General features: G+C 38.9%; 1 protein-coding gene across 2 annotated transcripts; it reads right to left on the bottom strand.

Moving 5' to 3' along the window:
- Window positions 1-604: 604 nt before the first annotated feature.
- LOC137173040 (cyclic nucleotide-gated channel beta-3-like) lies at window positions 605-12,483 on the bottom strand. 2 transcript variants are annotated; one of them, XM_067577722.1, is made up of 18 exons: window positions 12,190-12,483; window positions 11,633-11,687; window positions 10,073-10,238; window positions 6,853-7,007; window positions 6,371-6,697; window positions 6,086-6,294; window positions 5,503-5,553; window positions 5,331-5,417; window positions 5,157-5,221; window positions 4,807-4,929; window positions 4,067-4,208; window positions 3,011-3,170; window positions 2,723-2,820; window positions 2,549-2,632; window positions 2,256-2,374; window positions 2,027-2,179; window positions 1,408-1,558; window positions 605-1,288 (listed from the first exon to the last, which is right to left on the bottom strand). In XM_067577722.1, the coding sequence occupies exons 1-18, from the start codon at window positions 12,316-12,318 to the stop codon at window positions 1,268-1,270; spliced, it is 2,295 nt and encodes a 764-aa protein (XP_067433823.1). In that variant the 5' UTR covers window positions 12,319-12,483; the 3' UTR covers window positions 605-1,267. The 2 variants fall into 2 exon arrangements, with proteins under 2 accessions (XP_067433823.1, XP_067433822.1); XM_067577721.1 differs by lacking the exon at window positions 4,067-4,208 and adding an exon at window positions 3,510-3,651.
- Between the last annotated feature and the right edge of the window lie 9,306 nt (window positions 12,484-21,789).

Below are 21,789 nucleotides of genomic sequence, written 5' to 3'. Positions count from 1 at the left end.
TCAACAGATCAGCTATCAGTGCCACTAATCAGTGTCACGCAAGACAACTGTCTTCTTGCCAGCAAAGTGGCAATTTACCATGGACCATTTATTTATTGGCACATAAGTAATGGCGATAGTTGATATGGAATACAAACATGTCTTCTTAATAATAATTACACCCAGTCACAGTACTGAAGGTTTGATAATCAGAGTTATTGTTATTATTACAAACTGGTTACTCTTTTTGCCATTAATCTTACTGAAATAAATGTCTATTCTCTGCTTTACCTCTACATTCAACACAGAATTGAATGCATTTTTCAATATAACATAATCAATTATGTGATAACATATGAATTACATGATAGTAAGTCACGGTTTAAATTAGCTAACAAAATTAGCCTGTGCTGAGGTTATTTCAGTCACTTCTGGCTGTAGAGTTTCCAACCACACAAATCACTTAGTTAATTAACCCCCTCGCAATGTCACTGTCTGACTAACTGGATTAGTTAGCACCTCTCTCTCTCTGTCTGGTCCTTAACTCCTAGTGTACCAACACAAAACTGACAGACAGATACACAACAAACAAACAGGACAGAATATAACTGACAGGATGCAACTATAAGTGAGCTGGATATTATTTATTTAAGTAGATATAGGCGGAGATCAAATCAATCAAATATTATATAGTCAGCATTACTTTCAGTGATTGTTATAAATTGTTATAATGGTGGATAATCTCTGTCTGCTTTTACAACTAATGTGCATTGGCAAACTTAAATAAATAAATAAATATAGCCAATAAAAGCAGACAGACTATAAACTATAAAAATATATATTCAGTATACAACAGGCAGTATCCACAAGGGGCAGTAGCTGAGGTTGACAGACAGTCTCTGGAATCATTTACAGCACATCTCATCACAACAGTTTGGAAATACATATGTGAATAAAGTTTTTGTTGTTAGCTTAGCACCACTTGTTGTCTCAGCCAGGTTGGGTAATAGATTTGTTTTTTTAAAGGTGTTTTAATTGTAATTTTGAATTTTCTTTTCATCCAGTTACATCTAATTTAGATGTAACTGGTCACTGTGGTCAACCTTGTCTGTGCAGAGTTCCAGATATGTCAAACCAAATCTATCAATAATCCATCTCAAACAACATCTTAACATAAAACAAAACACGCTCAGTACAAAAGAGCAGTAAGAGGTTGAAAATAAAATTGTACATTCACTCCCAAAAAGGAGTTATTATAAAAATAAAATAAAATAAAAATAACATACAATCATCGGCCACCAGCAGCACTCTGGGGGGGAAAAAAAGAATAGAGTACATTATGTTAAGCAGTCAGCACAACTGCAATGACTTTACTATGATCAAATGTAGATATGTGAGAAACAGTAATTGAGAGAAAGGAGTTGTTACCTTCAATTTGTCAATCATTCTTTTGTTAATAGTTCCACCGACAGCACGCAGCAGTTTGGGTGTGGGAGGTTTGGGTCCGAACAGCGCCAGTCCTTTCTTCTTGTCCTCTTCAACTTTAACTGCTGCTGGACCCTTGGCCTTCATTAGTTTCCTACACACAATATGAACAAATGCTCACTGATAAAGTGCCTGTATGTATACTTGTAAGTTAAAGCTTTGTTGAGCTGTTGCAATTGTATCAAAAATCTCCTTTTGTCCCTACAGTGGAGAAAATATTGTGTGTAAATAATCTAATAACACAATCTAGTCTAATATATAAGCAAATATTTGAAAAAAAAGACAGATCTAAAAAGATAGTTAGGACTGTAAGGATGTGGATCCACTTTATAATATTCTCTCTGATCGTAAAAGATTTAATTGCAACTGTCAATAAGTGCTGAGGCTATCACTATTAATACAAACAGCTTTTTACAACTTTTAGGGGTTTAAGCTGTTGGTCAGTGTATGTGATGATAACGATACATGCTGTTTTTTTATTGTGTATTGTGTATGAGTGAGTGATGACAAAACTATTGTAAAACCAAACAAAGTGTTGTCTTCAGCCAGGCCTCTGTCTCACCTTCCTTTCCTGGCCAGCACTTTCTGAGACTCCGGGTAGTGGACGAGGATGTCAAAGAGGTCTTTCTTCTCCAGGACAAAGAGGTTAGCGAAGCCGTAAGCTTTGACGTTAGCTGTACGCCTGTTTCCTCCATCTTTGGATGATTGCAACAGACTGAGAATAAAAAAACTGATTAGAAGCAATACATTGTTGTGGACTGACAGCTAGAAAGCATAACCTTTTATCTTACCTGATTTCTCCAAACACACAGCCAGCCTTCAGTGTGACAAACACAATACTGTTGTCAGGTCCTCCCACCACCTGCACCGCTCCACTCTTGATGATGTACATCTCTTTACCGATGTCACCCTGCAGAGAAAACAAAGCAAGAAAATGACAAATACAAATGGGCACAATTTGACAGAGTAAGCAGCAGATATTTCCACAAAGGTTTCACTGATGGGTTTTTGGAGGGATGGATTATTTTTGGCCAAACAACTAAAATTAACATTTAAAATCCAGGATGACAATAAGATAACTCACTTTCTTGACGACAAAATCTCCTGGTAGATAGACAATAGACTTAAGCCTCAGTAACATATCAACCAACATCTGCTGGTCACAGCCCTGTGGGAAAAAAAATATATTTAACATACAATGGAATATGCTTGATTTACTGTGTCTGTTGTGTTTATATGTGCTTCAGTGTGCCTGCACCTTGAAAAGATCAATCTTCTGAAAAGTTGCCAGGTTGATGTCCACAGCAATGGCAGTTCTCATCACCAAAGGCATCTTATCCAGCAACTCTGACTCATCTGAAATCATTAAAACAAAACAGAAAAGTTAGTTCTAGGTCTAAATTGGATGTCAAATGAGTCTGGAGCTACAAGGGAAAGCAGAACCATGTCTTGTTTTTAAGATGACATGTGCATGAAGATTTGAAGTTTCCCTATAACTCCAGGCTTTCTGACAGTTTCTGACACACTGCATGCAGTGTCTACTGACCCAGCATGCCCTGAGCATCCCAGGTGTAGGTGTACCAGGTGCGGACTCTGTTCTGCACCAAAGAGGGGATGTGGTTGGTCACCATGTAGGCCACAGTGTTGTCCATGGAGGTCCGGAAATAGGTCTGCCCTGCTGTGGCTGCACCAATGACATCTCTCATCTGAGGCAGGATGACAGTGAGAATAAATACACAAACTAAGGAAACCTTTGGAAAACTATTAGAAAAGAAGGATTAATGTCTTCCAGATGCTAAAATGCCACATTTAGAACCTTTGACAAGCTTTTTGACAGTCAAGACGTTTACAGGGAACCATTAAAATACAACAACATATGGAGTGATGGATGATGGAGACTAGTGATCGGCAGTATCAATCCTAAATGGACAGGTTTCGTTCTATCTCTACATCACTACACTAAAAAGACTATGAAGTTTCCAGATGAAGTGAGGAAGGTGGGACCGTGACTCATGCTACGGGGGCAGAACGAGTCTCTATGTTACCTGTCCAATCAAACTGGAGAACACAAAGACGCCCGTGAAAAAGTTAGTCATCTGAAAGGTAATCTCAAAGACGGTGTGGGGTTCGTTAAGACCCCCGATGTTGATCAGACTGCGGACAGCAAAGTAGTAACATCGCAGGTACCTGTGGAGAGGGTGGGGGGCATTAGAGGGGTTGTCATAAACTATACTTTATGTCACTGGCCTGTTTTGTGGAAAGGGGAATAAGTACAGTATGTGTGCGCATGAGTTTAGTAGGGAGTGCGGAAGTCCAGAGTTCAGTGAACGCTTTGAGTTGTTATTACTCCTGTTTTTCGAGTTTGATTCCCTGGATGTCTTGCTGCCAAATTTAAAAAATAAAAACCCAAAAGAAATAGAAAGTATATGACAGTTGGTCAAAAGGTAAAAAAAGGAAAAGAAGGAAAGAAAGAAAAGGAAAAAAAGATCCCAAAACAGATCGACCAAATCACCATTAAAAAAGACAAAAAAAAAAATAGAAAAAAAATATAATGAAGAAAACATAAAACAGTGATTAAAAATATCACAAAGAAAGAAACTACCTGGCCAAGCATGACGGACATAAAGAATGCCCCAAAAAGGTAGTTTGTCATCTGAAAGATCTGTCCGAACATGGTGTCAGGAATTGGCAACTCAGCGATCATCAGCAGGGATTTCTCCGCATAGAAGAAGCAGCTGAGGTAACTGCAGCAGCAGCAGAGATGGAACATACAATGGATTTTAAATTTGGGCATTTTCTTCAGATATTTAAGGGATGATTTTTAAAAGACTGGAACTCTGTTTCAGTGCAGCAGCCATCGTAATGACAAAATAAAGACAGATAAAAGCTCTATGTTATGTCTGAAATTCATGTTGGTCAAATTTTGCCATGTGTGGTTGTTTACAGCTCAATTTATTTTTTTTTATCAACAAAAGAGCAATTACTTTTTCATAAAGCACTAAACTTTTCAAAAACGTTATTTTTTAAATAATTAAATAGAGCTTTATTTAACAAATCTTAATTGAAATGACAATACTGAGTGGATTATCTTGTATCGATATAAATCGATATAAAGTATCAGTTTTCATTTTGACTACACTTTGACAGTTAAAACATGGTAAGTTATTGGGTAACTGTATGGTAATAGTATTAAGGTAGTAGTATTGCTATAGCGAGAGTAATGGTGAGCAAGATTTTATACCTTCACTTTACACATTAATGATACTTTAAAACTGTGCAATATGCAAACACAAACAAGAATGCTATTTAGCTATACACAAGCGTTAATGTAATAACACTTACGCACTGCCCAGGCCGGAGTAAACCCATTTAGTTTCGCCGATGCCCTGGTATTCTGAAGCCACATAGTAGAAGCAGGCGTTGATGTGGAGCATGAAGAGGAGATAGCCGATGGTGCGAATCACTCTAACGGATGAGTAAAGAGGTTATGCCATTTAAAAAGGGAGATATCTGACGTTTAAGGAGTTTGTTAAATTGCAGGAATAGCTTACTTATGTTTTTACTCTGACAATTTCATAAGATGAGTTTCTGTCTTGACCCGATGATAAGTCAAACACATCCTGGCTTTGTATTATTATGTATGATAACAACAGTGATGGCTAACTACAGCTGCTACATGTCTTGTAACTTACCTCCAGATGTAAGCCTTGGCCATGATGCTTTCTAGACGGTCACTGAACTCGAAAAACGTATCTGCCTTGAGAACAAGCATGAACAAATCAGCAACAGACAAGAAAGAAAGTCACCTTAGCATGTTTTTTTAAAATGTTTTCCTCAACACAGGAGAAACACATGAGTAAATTCACCTTCAGCATACGATTGGCTCTGAAAATGGACTTGAATCCAAATTGGAAGTACAGGAAGTCGAAAGGTAGGAGGCACACCATGTCTACCTGTTAAGAAGAGACATGTGTATGAGGTCACTAAGATGACATCATCCTAAAATTCAAAGTTCAAAGAATCCCTCAAATACCATACCATAAATCTCTCTGATTCTCTGTAGTTCTTCTTTGTCAACTGTCTGTCTTTCTGAAAGAATAATAAAAAGAAAAAATATTAAAAAAAAAAAAAAGTTTTCAGTCTCCATGTGACAGCCTCTATCGGTTAGGGTTATGACTCATTTTTCATACACAGAACATATTTCACTCCCTGCACATTGCATTGCTATGCACTAAAATGCATTGGGCACGTTTTTTCATATGGTGTGGGAGTGCCCAAGGGTTGCAGAGTTCTGGAAGAGGGTTTCAGAAGCTTAAAGATGCCATATATATTGTCCAAAACAATTTCTTACTTGCCAGAAGTCCCGTTACTTAATAACAGCTCCAACTTGGAACTCTGTGCTGAGCAGAGACGTCTCTGGGTCGCTAGCCTTACAGCTGCCAAGCGATTAATAGATTGTAGATGGAATGGCAATTTTGTGCTGATTAATGAATGGACATTTGTGATTATGTTCATCTACTTTATTTGTGATCTATCAACTTGTAACCTCACCACTATAATCATGTTTAAATATTGATAAAAACTGATCACACACACAAAAAAAGGATTATGCAAGACTCACTATGATGTCTCCTCCTTTGACAAACTGTTTGCGGGGCTGGAAGATGATGCTGTCTATGAGGTAAATGGCGTCGGCCAGCAAGTCCAGTCCGAACCAGAGAGGGATGGCGCTCTCAGTGTGATACGGGAAACACAGACGGGCTGTGACGAACCAGGTGTTGTAGTTGAAGGCAAGAGTCACCACGCTCAGCCAGGCGATGTAGCGACGGTCTGCAGAGAGAGGGGATGATGGGAATTTAATGTGCCTGTTAAACTTAAACCATAGTCTTAAGATTTAGGAGTTTACCTGTGAAAGGGTCGATGGTCGTCCCCACCACAGAGTCCATGCTGTCCTCTATTGGCTTCAGCAGAATGTCAACAAAAGACCAGAAAAATGCAATAAACTTGGCCTTTATGTCAACCTTCTCTTTCTTCTCCTCCTCCTTCTCATCTTTACACTCTGCTTTCTTTTTCTCTTCCTCCTCCTTTTTCTTCTGCTCGGCCTCCTTCTTTTTCTGCTCCTGCTCCTCTTTCTTCTTCTTGTCAGCCTCCTCCTTCTTTATCCGCTCCTCCTCTGCTTGCCTTTTCCTCTCCTCGATGACTTTTGTGTAGTGGTCTTTGCGCAGCAGTGGTGCTGAAAGGACAACATTAAGACTCAATGTTACAGGAAATACTCATAATTTGAAAACTGTGTCACTTATGATTAACAAGATATTCACATTCACATATATCACAAATATTATGCTTTATAACACAGCTGAAACGCAATAAATCTGTGTTTGTACTCACTGACAGGAGGGCTGATCTCTGGAGATGAAGCGTGTGGATCAGTCACTTTCTCCTTGTAGATGTTCAGTCTTTCTTTCATCTGTTTGGCTATGGCTCTGAGCTGCGCATCTGAGTACTTGTTGATGACTATGGGTAGAGGTGAGGCCGCCTCCTGTCTGAACAAGGAAAAGAAAGGTCAGGAAAAAAATGAACAGTTTACTACAATGTTCGTGTTTATGTTGGATAAGACTTTCTTAGAAAAATTCCTCGTGATACACTTTAGAGCAAAATATAACATGGTAAATAAAATAAATGTAAATAAAATGAGTCTACAGGAACTACCATTCACACATGACTTAGTACAGTAATTGTGATTTGTAATGTCAAATAAAGACATTTAAACTGTGAAATGTCATTTGAAGTGGAAAGGCTCAGCTGACAGCCAGAATCAGTGCAACAAACACAGGAATCTGTGTTCATATGTCGCCTCCTAGTGGACAAAATTCAGTAACACGTCTGGTTCAAAGGAGCCAGAAAAGGGACTCATATGTGTCATTACAAATCAATCAGCACTGCACCATAACTGGTGACATAAAAAAACAATATATTTAATTTAAGATCTTCAAATCAAAGCTAATAAAATATACTTGTAATAATCAAAAAGCATACAGCCTGTTTCTTTATCACTCCCTCATGAATCAGAAAAACTCTTTCCATGCATCATGAGGGAGGCATCACAGTGAGCTGGAACAATGCTGGACACAAAGTGGGAGATTTCCTGCACAGCAGTGAGGATGTGAACTCAGTTCTGGTTAAGCACACATCAGTTGAGGAGACTGATTCAAACACTCCAAGAGTTGGGCTTCCTCCTCTCACTCACTTTCCTACCCATCCCTCCACCACAAACACACCATCCCCCACCTCCACTATTTGGTACTGATATCATGGTGCACAGAGGATACATTTTAATAACTACCTATAGTTAACCAGCAGGTCAAAATTTTCACTTATCAGTTGAAATATCTCAAGATTCAACATTTACTAGATAGATCAACACAAAATGTGCATCTTCAAAACTCTTCATCTGGTGCAATTTAACATGCCCAAAACTTTGGTTTATGACCAAACATCTGCATAACTAAAGACATTTCCGTCAGCTTCAGTGGAAACATGTTTAGTGCTACTAGCAAATGTTAGCATACAAATATGCTAAACTATGTGACCATGGTAAATATTAACAGTTGAATTTCAGCATGTTAGCATCATCACTGTGAGCATGTTAGCATTTGGATTAAAGCACTGCTGTGCCTAAGTAAAGTCTCAACCAAGGTTGCCAGGTCTGTGGTTTTCCTGCAGAATTGGGCTACTTTTGAAGTGTTGCCGTAGGTTGAATTTTGTCTGCTAGTTGGGTAGACCTATTTTGCATGCAAATTACATGAATAATATCCATAAATAAAATGAAATGTTTTAAATGAAATAATTTATTTATACATAAATCCTACCAACTGCGTGTATATGCTGATCCAGATCAGCATATACACACATGCCAACGCACCACCCACGTACACACAGACACACACAAGGTGCTATAATGCTCTCCGCCGCCCAGCGCCCGCCTCTCAATTCCAACTCTGGAAAACTGCTTTTAATGCTGGCACACTTAATATTTATTGTGTTACTTTGTAGATATTACAATACATTTGGGCATGATAGCCATGCTGTTGGACTTTAAAAGCAGTGTATATGGTTTGGCAGAGGCATATTTTGAGTTCTGGTATTGGGTTGGTTTTTGGGCTCCTTTTGATTGGCCACTGTCCTGGTTTTGTCACACAGACCTGGCAACCCTGGTCTCAACGAAGCTGCAAGTGTGGCTGTATAGACACTTGGTCTTGTATAAACCTGCAATAACCGATTTATTAGCCACTTGGGGATAGTGAAAACAAAGCTGTGACATATTATCAACCTGTAAGTTGATATAGTTAACTGGCTACCAAACAGTTTCCTATTTATTTACACATCCAGTAGACACATAGCATTAGCATTCATTTTGAGTTATTTTTCTGGCCACCAGGTCAGATTTAAGTCCAATATTCACTCTCTGTTTAGCCTTTGCTTTTGATTTCCACTAACTCCTGAAGGAAATATTTGGCTGATTAGCTGCTAAATGTACAACTATATTCATCAGGTAGTCAACAACTCTGTGTGTCGTTTGGTGCTGGACAAGTAGCATATCAACTGTTTTTAAAGCTTTGTCACTAAAAACAGCTGCCTGCTGCGTCCAATAACAATGCTATGAGAGCCATGACACTGAACCAAAATAGTTGCACTGTAAAACAAAAATAATAAGCTGAAAGTTGCTATAAAGTTTCATAGAGCTCAGGCGAACAGCAGAGTCGGGTGTTAATTAGTCAGTCGATGAAGGTTTTTTCGTAATCAATAAAAATAATAGAACACTACATTATGTTCATCAGAGGTACGCAATATTCTTTTATATCATGCCAAAGATCAGCCCTCATGTGGAGTACAGTGTAATAACATAACCTTTGAACTCTTGACACTCACAGGCTATTTATTCCACACATCATTCAATCTGGTTGCAGGCATCTCTAATTGTGCTCCACACAGAGCCCCCAGCTCTTACAATCACTCCCTTGTTATTCACTGATGAAACATTCACATCAAGTCTCCTCATTTGGACAAGTGTGTTTATAACTGTGAGGATCAGCTGTATCTGTCTTTACCTATCGCCCTCATGGCTTTTATTGCTGGGCCAGAAGCAGCCCTGGTGAGCTTCTTACATCTAAAAAGCTGAAAAGCTTTTAATCCACTTTCAGGTCATCCTCTTGTTAATATGCATGTTGCACCAGGGGATTAAGATCTCACATGCGGCTTTCTGTGTCTCTCTCTGCCATCTTGCCAGGGAGTCTGATTAATTAGTGTCCACTGGCTGATTAATTTGATACTAGTTGGTGGTGTCAGTGTCTTGGCAGGTGTGTGTTTTGGTAGGCTAATGTTGAGTGTGGAGACAGAGCAGATACTCTAGGGATAAAAACACTACATCTAGTCTCTTTAATTGCTTATGTTTATGCTGTTCCATATTCTTAATGCTGAGAACAAATCAGGTAGAGAAAAACTTGCTGATGAAGGTGTATCGATGTCATTGTGATTGGTGCTAAATTATTTGATTATGCTTGTTGATCATCACTCTACAAAACAAACAATAAACAGGTATATATCTTACCCCTCAGTTCCTGCTTGATCAGGGTTGGCTGGGGCTGCTGCTGGGGCTGCTGCTGGGGCTGGAGCTGGAACTGCAGCTGGAGCAGGGGCTGGGGCCGGGGCAGGGGCTGGGGCCGGGGCTGGGGCTGGGGCCGGAGCCGGGGCCGGTGCCGGGGCTGGAGTTGATTCTAAGAAAGGTGGACAACCACAGTTACATTTTATCTCCTGGAGACATGATTATTGTAATACACTTTATTCTGGTCTCAGTAGGTGAAGCATCCAGGACTACAAGTTATACACATCACTGTTGACATGCTCTAAGAGAAGAAACCACATCACACCAATACTTGCTGCCCTTCACTAGTTACCTGCAAGTTTTACTTTTTACAAATTTTACTTTAAGAGATTTTACTGCTCCTTTTAAAGCCTTTGTATCTCAATTTATATGTTTATATGTATTTATATGTTTTATTTAACTTTTTTACTCCTTATTTTACTTGAAATCACTTTGTAACTTGTTTTTTGAAAAGTGCTATGATTTCAAAGTTCCTTGAAAAATAATGCCCTCCAGATGATTCTACAGCGTATAGTTGACGTGGCTTTACAGTATCAGTATGTTAAAATGCTAACAGTCCAAACCACAGTTCAAGAAAGGGCTATATAAAGCAGTGAGGCAAAATACAGTTGTTTAAATCCTTTTTTGGCATCTGTGCTGCGCTGGTTAAATACATGACTGAGACATACTGTGGACGAGAAGGACACAAAGTGTGCATAAATTGAACCAAAGTCATGGATGAAACTATTAATTTCCACAAGTCCAGATTCATCCGTACATGTCCATAACGGCATGTCCTGCAGTCATAAGATTGGTTAGGAGTTTTGGTTTGCTCTCTCCCTGACTTTCTGATACATTAAGTAAGAGAATGACCAGCTCTTTTGGGTGAAAGTGGGTGATTGTCCTTGATTCTAAAATCTCTAGAAGAAAGGTATCTAAGCTATGAACAACATAATCAACAAGTCACTAAAATTACATTTCCTATAGACCTCAGAAACCTGGAAAACTGATGTTTGGACTGACAATAAGCTCAGAGCTGAACTTTCCATATTGATCAGCTGTCAACAGTCAAATTTTGTCATTGTGTGCATCGTTATTGTCTTCTGTCTATCTGATTTTTCTTCTTGATCAATACCGCCGACTTACAAGTGTGCCAAAAGCTGATTGCAGCCATTTGCGGCTTCCCGATACTCTGCAAATTTTGTTTTGAAAAAGGATTACAGGAATAAAGATCCAAAATGCTTCTACACATATTTACAGTCAGAGCATCTGGACATAGCGAGCGAGAAAAGAGTGATCAAATAATCAAGTTACATGAGTGAAACTGTGATATTTGTGTATTGTAGTAAGTGTATGTTCTCGAAACTAACGGACAGAAATATAATTTAGAGGGTTACAACATATTCCTGAACCCTCTGTAAAATGAGAGATGACAGCCCATCTTACATAAAGCTAAACAAACAATGACATACAGCAATTTATCTTCTAAACCTGCCATTTCAGCCTCTAAAATGAATTATTACTTACCCTGCGGTTTGTCCACTTTGTTGTCCTCATTCTCCTTATCGGCTGGCTTCTCCTCCTACACGACAAATCAACATTTTCCCCAAAGTCAGATAGTCGACTTCATTAGTCAAAGCCCAGTCATTAGAGAGACACTTTAATTTAGAGAGCGTTTTTAAAGCATAGTGAATTTAGCATTTGACAAATTACTCCCATGCCTGATAGACACTTTTAAAAATCTGCTGTGTTCAAGATGAAATGAATTTAAAAGTGCCTGTCGGGTAATGAGCGATTTCAATGAGGTCCTTGTAATGAAACAAATTTATTTGATTCTTTGTTGGCATAAGCACTGAGCAGTTAAATGGATAGAGGGACAGATAAAAAGCCACTGCAGTGATCTTAGGAGAAACAAATGTAACCAGACTTGCTGTATTACAAGCTGGATGCAATATTTCTTTTTTTCTTTTTTTGGTTTCAGTCTTGGCTGCTGCTGCTGTTACTGGCACATACTGAACAGTATGATATCTAACAGAAGTTTGCAAGAGGATCACAGAAGAATTTTATTCCATTGCATGTTTTACCTTTTCTGCAGCTGGAGGTGGAGCAGGTTTTGGAGCTGGGTCTGGAGCCGGGTTAGGAGCTACACTGGTGGTCCCAGAAGCTTGTGGCACCTGTGGGCCACTGAGGAGGCCCTTCAACTTGCTAAACATGTCCAGAAACCTAAAGGTGCATCTGCTGTGTTGTCCGTAAATGACTAGGAAGGGAATGTACTGACTCCTGAGGAGCTAAAGAGCGTCACTGTGAACCTTTGCTTCATCCCCTGCCCTCTTCCCTCAGTTAAAGTAACACGTCCTCATAACACAGTTGGCCCTGATGGTATTACGTACTGCTTTTAGCACCGCTAATACTCTTGCACAGAGAATAGCTGCCACCATCACCAGCGGCATCTAAGCCCATCACCATGTCATATAAGATCCCAATAGGCTTATGGCTGACCACTAAAGCAGGGCTGAGGCATTGGTGGACTGTCTGTGCATACAGACTGCACTTATCATGAGTGGAATACTACTACTTGTCCTGTCATGACAACTGCAACAACTGATGTTGACACATCATCCTCCATGCACTGCAGCACATACTGTACATGTATGCTGTGTAGGATTTAAATAATATACCCAATTATACCTGATTATTTGTGTCTGCTTATGTTGTGTTTTGTGTATGTGTGTGCAAGTCAATAACACAGTATCAGTATTTCTAGTTGGCACAAAGAAAAGGGGAATCAAGTGGAGTTGAGGTTGACTTGACTCTTACTTACTTAAATACATTGAAGAACAAGTAGCATTAATGAGGTTGAGGTTCTTACTCATTTTTTCACAAATGTAGTGTTTTAAAGGTACACTGTGTAATTTTCTTGTAAACAAAGTTATGTTTACATTAAAGGGGATGTATCATGCACACTTCCGGGTCTATATTTATATTCTGGAGCTCTATTGGAACATCTTAACATGATTTACAGTTTAAAAAAACTCCTTATTTATGTTATACTGGCCCTTTATGCAGCCCCTCAGCTCAGCCTCTGTCTGAAACAGGCCGTTTTAGCTCCTGTCTCTTTAAGGCCCCCCTCCTGATGAGCCCACTCTGTTCTGATTGGCTAGCTTCTGGAAGCTGCCCCTCGGTACAAATAAACAAGGCACAAACAAACAATCTGATGTCATCACAAGGAGCAACATTGACAGCGAAGCCCTGGCTTTTGACTTGCAGGGACCATTTTTTATATACGTTCACTTCAAGTCTTGGAACTTTGACCATGTTTAGCACAGACATCTGACATTATAACAATATTAAAAAAAATAAGAAAAATCACAAAAAGCATAGTATGTCCTCTTTAAAGTGTTTTTCACTAAAATGCATTGTGTGGTTGTATCCTTGAGGCCAAACACAAGTGTTGGATTCATCTTCTTCCTTTGGGAACATTTGCAAAGTTGATTTTTTTAGTAATTTGAAACCTTCATTGTTTCCATCAATTTTTACTAGCAAGCAGTTTTCATCTCTCTTGCCTTTTTTCTAGGACATTAGTACATTTCTGGGCACATTACCGCCACTAAATGTCAGTCAGTGAAATAATGTGAAAGTGGTGAATTATGACTATTGGACTTAGAAAAAAAGTTCAGAAATGCTCTCCAAAACTCTCTGAGACTAAATCCACAAAAATAAAATAACCAAAACTTTTGGCCAGATATTTCTCATTCCTCACCAAAATCAGTCACAAAGACAGTGTTACCAGAAACCTAACAACAGTATCCCTACTTTCCTTGTGTAGAAGCTGCTGCCCTTATTGGCTTCTGTGAGCCTTCCAGCTGGCGTCTTTTATTAATATATACATATATTTACCTCCTTCTTAGAGGTAAAATCTGATCGGTATGTTTTAATGGCCCTCCAAAGAAGTGTTCAGGTGTATTGGTCAGGCCTTCTACAAAATTATAGAGGGACCACCAATCATTGAGCTCCCTGACATGTTTTTACCTAGAAAAGGTAAGATCCTGGGTTTAGTTTTTCTAAAACAGATGCATTGTAGTGGTGTTTGGACAAGCTTGAGGAGTAACAGAATACACGACGTTACGTAATTGGGATTCCAAAAAAAGGTTACAGAAAAAAAGACGTTATGAGATTAACGATACATTTAGTAAAAACTGGGATTATTAGCATGATTACAATTTTAAAATACATTTTAAAATAAAGAACGATATACTACAATGTACTGTTATAGTCCCAAATAAGCAGAGCAGGAATGGGAGGGCAAAATAACTCACTGATCCACGATGATGTGAGTAGAGGATGATGACACATGGCGCGCGCAGGTGCGCACAGCGGGCGCATGTACACACATTTCACACACAGTGAACTTATGTTGCGAGGGCAGGCAGGGACGGTCGTTATGCACTGTGGCAGTCCCAAAGACTCGTACAAATAAGTCAAAAGAGAGCTTGAGTATATGACAGCTTGTAGCGCACATAACGGCTCTCCACCGAGACGACTGCGTGCGTAACTCGCCCGGAGTTGACAATGTGTCAGTGGTCGCAGAGCACGCTCAATACTGAATGAATTAGAGAAAACTCGTATGATGCAGATAAATCTGAATAAAAAACACGGTGAAGGCCACGATGCCGCTGCACATATAGTATAAGAGCTTCTTTAAAAATACACTGAGCAGAGGACAGATTTTTGATGGTAAATATCTTGGTTTCCCCATTTTCTTTTTTAAGGTTACATTGTTCTTTTATCTTACAGAATACACTTAACTTGAAGTCCTCTTATTGATATTTCTTTTCTATTGTCTTTATTGCATATTTGGTATTGATGTAATCCAAAAGTAACAGAAAGTAATTAGGTTATGTTACTTTAATATTGTGATACTTGGATTACGTTACTGACTACATTATTTAACAGGTAATTCGTGATTATATTGGAATACATTTTTAAAGTAACCCTCCCAACCCTGTATTTGGAAAGTTAATTTTCATTTAAAAACATGTAGACTTTACCATAAATGATTTTGAGAATATAAAATATAAAGTGAGAAGTATTCAGTTTTACAGCTAGATCCTGATTTCTCCCTCTGTGTGAGGCCTGTTTGTTACAAAAGACAACAAAAGTGGACCCACTCATCAAAACATTACTCCAAACTGTCACAAGTAGTCAAACACACTACAGGGCAGCTTTAAATCTTTCCAGGTTCTAAGTTAAGCAAAATTTAAAGAGTTTTCATATGTTTTGTCTTTCCAGTAGTCAACCTGTACATTTAAGCACTCTACTACTGTAGATATTGTGCAGCACACATGTGACTGTGATTCACAGTAGACTTTATAATCAAAAGGACACATTTTTTGCATATTTTCCTGTTTTCATTTAGCCCTTATCACAGTAAGACACTCATACGCTGGCTTTTCGTTAAGAATAAAATTACACCACTATCACCCACACACTCAGCCCATATTCTGCTGTTCCATTCCTCTTGTCACGCTGAGGAACAACCAATGAAATGCCACTGTGATACAGACGGGGCTTGACTCAGCCGTGGGCTTCGTGTAATGCATCTCCGAGCTCTCTCAAGGACCATTGACTTGTCGCGGGCAGAAGAGAGGAGAGGACGAGTGGAGGAGGAAGCAGACTAGTGTCCATTCACTTTTTCATGCCTCTCCATCTTTCCGCCGTCCAGTGATACAAGGAGATAAGTCATTAGATACTTTCCAATCTCTTCCATTAATCTAATTAAGCCTTAGGGGCTGGGCCAAATCCCTGACATAACTGTCAAAGAGGTTGATACATATTAGAAAGAGCAAAAAATGGAGCTCTTTGTTGTTTTACTTGCTGTGAACCTAGAGAACAGTGAAGAAAACCCTTTAACCTATGTGTTTTGTTGTAGAATTGTCAGTGTGTCACCCAGAGACTGAAGGTGAGTCAAGCAAAAAAGAAAAAAAGTGGTTAAAGGAGATGAATGACTGCAATTGCGCTATACTGTAATATTGGATTGAACCCTGACCTTTCACCTCCACACACACACACACACACACACTCCTCACCACAACACCCTGACCCCAGAGTGTAGGTAACATATCAGTTTCAGCTGTCAGTCAGCAGCTGAACGACAATAGGCCTTGCCAGTGAAACAGCTAGAGGTAAATTTATAGCATAGAGTGGAGGAGGCAGAATCCTCCGGTGGCTAGTGACATATGACTCACTGCTCTAATTGGTGTAATACAGAGCTACACTCAACCAGGGGTCTGGAAATTATAAGAAGGCTCTTACCAAGGGAGGCCATTTCATAGAAATGGTTCGTCCTTTAACAATGCCATAAAAATCAAACATTGTTCAGCTACTATGTGAGGGGTCTCCTTTCAGTGAAGAGAAGTATAGCAATGGCTTGTTCCCAGAAAAGAGCTCTTAGAAGGACTATTTCCGGTTACTGAAAAAGAACACTCATGCTAGTGTTTTTGTGTTTGAAATATTAGAGACCAAGTGTGTTTTGTTTGTCTGGTGCTACTGGAAGTCAATGGGCTTGACAACTATGTTTATTTTTATATGAAGCTTACAGAAACCTTTAGCTTTGCTTTGTATAAAAGAGTGACTGGTTATAATTGAGCATCTGAGGCCTGACATGACCACAGACACTGGAGGCTATTGTTATAGTTTCTTTCAAGTATAACAACTCTTTCTTGTCTCACTTTGGCTCTCACAGTTTTCCACAACATAAAAAAAATGACTAGAACTTTTTTCTACATGCAAAGTTTACACCTTAACATTAGTTTTGTTGTTTAGCTTGGAAAATGTAATTGTTAGATTGTCAGTATGCTGATGGATGTCCTCTGCCTGAAACTTAAGTCTTTTAGACATGGTGCTTACCAGCAAAACCCTGCTTCAAGTGCTTTATTGTCCATTTGGTGGCAGCAGAAACAAGCTGTAAACAAAATACGGACATATCATCACTTTATAAAGCTGATATGGTAGCTTATTTTCAAATCCAGCAGACACGTAGCACAATCATTCATTTGAAGTTGTGTTTCCTATGACCTGATGAATGTTAGTCCAATAATAACTCTGTATTTGTTGCTGGGTAGGTAGGGGACAGTGGAAATAGCTGCCTGCTGTGGCTGAAAACTATGCTGATGAGAATGGATAGGGTTAAAAGTTCTTCAAAATTAAATATCACACACACACACACACACTCTTTAAATTGATAATTTAGGCTCCAATAGAATATAATGTAGTCTCTTTTTATATATATATGTCATTGAAGTCCGCAAATTAAGTAGTGCATGTTCACTGTCCATCTATTAGTTTGTCTTTCTGTGCGCTAAAACAAATTTGGAATCAGGATGTAGCTGAGTTGTAAGTAGTTATAACCTCATTCAGTGGTGTTGAACAAGTATTAAATGGTCAAATCTCCTTGTGGGGGTATTTTGGCAATGTTCCTGCTAAGCATTCTGTTATTTTTGGTGTTTTGTTTTTCTATTGAGAAACTCTGACTTTAGGTATCAGCGTTTGTTGTCAGCCATGATGGCTCTCACAGCTCAATACGGTACCTTGTTCTTCTACATTTACTGTATAAGACACTGGAAAGTATGAATTAGATAGTTAAGGCCATAATATTTGTTAAGAAAGTACACATACTGTGGACTGTTGCATATTTATGCATAATAATGACACATTATTCCTTCATATCAATCGAGTCTTTGTGTAATACTGTATAATGTATCTTGGATTCACAATTAGAAAAACTGTGTTTAATAAATGTGCTTGTAGCAACCCTCTGAGCCTTTACAATATAATCTATGCATGTACAAAGTGTTTGATCATCCAAATTTAACTTGTGATAGGTCAGTGTTTAGTGTTGCTTTGTAAGAGTACTAAATTTATCTTCAAGGAGAAAATACTTGAAAAGTTAGAAGGGGCTGAATGTTGATGCTTTATGAGGTCTCAGTCCTGAATGCTGCATTTCTCTCTTCTACCAAATGAGGGCAGAGCATCCTTTCATATCTCCTCTCCTCTCTTCTCCTCTCCTCTCCTCTCCTCTTCTCTCCAACAGATGATGAAACTATTTTCATTAAAATTAGCCAGATGCTGTTGAGATTTATTTTGAGCTCCAAGAAAGCGAAAAAGAGAAGACATCATGATTTATGAGCATTTTCAAGACAGCAATATCAGGTGCCACTACAGAACTTGTCCCAAGAAAATAAAAAAGAGGCACTAATTCATTGCCGAATCCCAAAGAATTAATACTTAACATCTGATTCTTTTGGATGAAACCGGTTTTTGGGAAGTGACTGAGACTGTTGATACTCAGGGTGTCAGAAGCTTTGTTTCCAACAAAGTCTTTTCAAAGAAATTATGATACTGTAGAAGTGGACACATTTCAGGAAAAAAAAAAGAAAAAAAAAATTTAATGCTCACTTAAGGTGACAAAGGTTTGTCATTTAAGATACTGAGCAGTAAACAGCAAAGATCAGCAACCTCTACAGATGTTGGATGTGCTGTCATTTCTGTCTGTAAAATCTCCAAGTAAAAGTGAAACATAATCTTTAGCTGACATCCTTTTGAACAGATTTCTATAAATCTTTCTAACATTACTTCATTCTTTTATTGAGGAATCATATTAATTCATCCCCCAGGCTTATGGAAACACACCTGATTCATATTTATTGTCTCATGTCAACCAATCATTTAAAATTTACAGGACATTTGAATGGAAACTAATAATATTAATCATGAGGAGATGTCCTACAGTACATGTTTAAGTGCTTCAGTTGCTAGCTGAAGGCTGATGGTGAGATGGAGTAGCAAGGCCATGGTCTTGTTTTTGTTGGAGGACTCTGCAGTTGAGATACATTTGATTCCCCGACATTCCCATTGTTTCACTCTTTCCATTTCATCTCTTTCCAAGGTTGCAGTGTGCTGATTTTATTTGCTTTTCCTGGTGAAGGCGTGTGTGTTTTGAGTGCATGAGCTTCTTAAGGAGCATGACAAGCCTCCGTGTGGGTTTTCAGTGTGTATTTGTGTGCAGCAGGTGCGCAGCAGTGTGCCACAGAGCGCTGAGGTGTGTCATTGAGAGGGCCTGTGGGGCTTAATGCCTGGCCGGTTGGTGTGCACATTAATCTGAATGAAGGCACAAAGTGACAGGCCTGTGATTTAGACTGCCCATTAAGTCTTTCAGTCACATGTTTCCCACAGTCACAACAGTGGGGTCCAGGCCTGTGAAGAGCGGCCAGCAGCTCAGGTGCTTTGGGAGAGCAGAGGGGGCTGGATGGACAGGTGGCTGATAAGCAGGGATATGCACTTAGCATTTGACGACAGGCTTTGAGATCTACTTCATGATGCTAAACATCTCTTGTGGCTCTATTTATTCCTATCTACAGTATGTCTGCATTTTTTTTTTCACCTTGTCTATTTATATTGCTCGCATGTGCATTGTGCCCTGATTCTGATCACACTGCAAACTCGAGCTCTTCTATCTCTAGTTAGCAGTGATAGAATATGTGTGATATTTGTGCATCCAGAGCTTCACTGAATGTGTCTTTGTGCAACCGGCTGATAAAAGTTGACAAAGGCGGATGGTGACGCTTGGACTGATCTTCGATCAGACAGTTTTGAAGATAGAAAAATTTGAAATTAAAAAATTGGAAAGGTAAAGAAATGGAAAAGGGGGAAGGAGGTAGTACAGTAAGGAAGGAAGGACGGAAGGAATGCAGGATGAAAAGGAAGGAAAGAAGGGATGAAGAAATGGAGGAAGGAAGGAAAGAAGTGAGGAAGGAAGGGATAAAGGAAGGAAGGCAGGAAGTAAGAGAGGAAGAGGGGGAAGGAAAGAAGGGAGGAAGGGATGAAGGAAGTGAGGGATGGAGGAATTAAGGAAGGAAGGAAGAAAGGAAGGGAGGAAGGAAAGGAGGAAGGAAGAAAGGAAGGAAGGAAAGGAGGAGGGAAGTGAGGGATGGAGGAAAGAGGGGAGGAAAGAAGGAAGGAAAGAAGGACGGAAGGAAGGGAGGAAGACAGGAAAGAAGGGAAGAAGGAAGAAAGTAAGTAAGGAAAAGAGTGAAGGAAGGAAGGACAGAAGGACAGAAAAAATGAAAGAAAGATAGATTCAAACATCACTGGGATGAAGAAAGAAGAAGAAAGATGGCCAGTCAAATAGATAAGTGCTGTCTGGAGCGATGACAAGTGGATGCTGTCCTTCTGACACTGTGATCATTTCTCATGAATGTTAACAGCCCAATTTCTTTTTCCTCTTTTTCATGTCAGTGTCTGACACACCCCTTGGCACCAATCAAATCTTACATGTCAAACCTGTCAGCTGGCGTTAAGCTACAGGTCTCCTCATCATAACACTTTCAGCCTGACAAAGGTCAGCTGTTTCTGAAAAATATTACTCCCTGGGTCAACACTCCTGAATTAGGATTGACAGAGGTAGAGACGATGAGATGAAACTTCAATGATCCTTGGGGGGAAATGGTCATTACAGCAGTAAACTGCAGGATATAAAACCAGACGAGATAAATATTAGAATACAGTAGAAATGCATTACAGAGGTCTGGAACACGTGTTATGTATAATATGTAAGTGTGTATGAAGTATGTGAGAGAGCACAGGTTACAGAAATTTGAAAAATTATGAGTGCATTATTTGGTGAGAAAGCTTACAGAATATTTTGTGTTACTTATTTATACAATTTAATTTCTCAAACTACAATAATATGCCTCTCTTCCCAAGACATTTATCCCCACTCTGGTAAAGACTTCCTGTTCCAACACTGCATCACTTTTTCTTTGTCACTAAAGAACTTAAAGTCCCCCTCCACTCAAAAATGTGTTTTGATTACTATGGCTGTAGTTGGATGTGTTATCTTCATTGTATAATGACATATGTGCAGAGTTTGACACTAGAGGGCTGTTTACACATTCAACTGCAGCAGGAGGAAAGTTTCTCTGTGCTTACTTAAAATCTGAATTTAAGGCGTGTACCTACAAGCATGATTTGTGACATCACAACTAGTTTGGAGCCAAACTTGAAACCTCCAGTGCACAAACACTGAGAATGGACTTTCCAATGAAGTAGGAGACATCTTGCGTCCAGCAGTTTGAAATGAAAGCATATTTATATCTCCATGTTTCAATGAGAGGGAGAAGCATTAGATGTAATTTTCAAGACTTTAACAAGGTAATTGAATGTTTTTGGTGTAAAAAACCATATTAGACACAAATTACTATTCAAAGCAGAGTATTTTTATATGTCTTAAGACATGTGAAGAAATGTGCCCTCATTTGCATAAAGTCAAGCATTTTCTACTTTCTATCCCTTCCTCTTCTTTTGTGCCACGGGTTAGAAAATTAACTGTCGCCAAGTGTCCAGAACCACTTATTTCAAAATGATGCACAAAATGGATTCTAGCCTGCTTCTTTTTTCATAAAAAGATATTTTTCTGTTGTTTCTTTCATTTTAAATATTTGTCTTAATTTAATTCCTGGTAGGGTTTAAACAACAAATGCCTTGATACTGAGATAAAGAAATGGATGTGTAATATGTGCAAAACATAATATGATAAAAACACCAAAGATGGAACATATCGGACAATTAAACAATCCTCAAAATTTTAATATAAATGAAATACAAAACAAATTTGAAGAACGCGGTTC

The sequence above is a fragment of the Thunnus thynnus genome, chromosome 21, assembly GCF_963924715.1.
Source record: "Thunnus thynnus chromosome 21, fThuThy2.1, whole genome shotgun sequence".
Classification (NCBI taxonomy): domain Eukaryota; kingdom Metazoa; phylum Chordata; class Actinopteri; order Scombriformes; family Scombridae; genus Thunnus; species Thunnus thynnus.
Note: the sequence above shows the minus strand (reverse complement) of the source record. Positions and strands in the feature narration are given on the sequence as shown.

Coding starts and splice junctions, on each gene's coding strand:
- LOC137173040 (XM_067577722.1), bottom strand. CDS start 12,318: ATGTTTAGCAAGTTGAAGGGCCTCCTCAGTGGCCCACAGGTGCCACAA. Junction 5,418..5,502: donor GAGAATCAGAGAGATTTATG/GTATGGTATTTG, acceptor TCTTCTTAACAG/GTAGACATGGTGTGCCTCCT. Junction 2,633..2,722: donor AGAAGATTGATCTTTTCAAG/GTGCAGGCACAC, acceptor TTTTTCCCACAG/GGCTGTGACCAGCAGATGTT.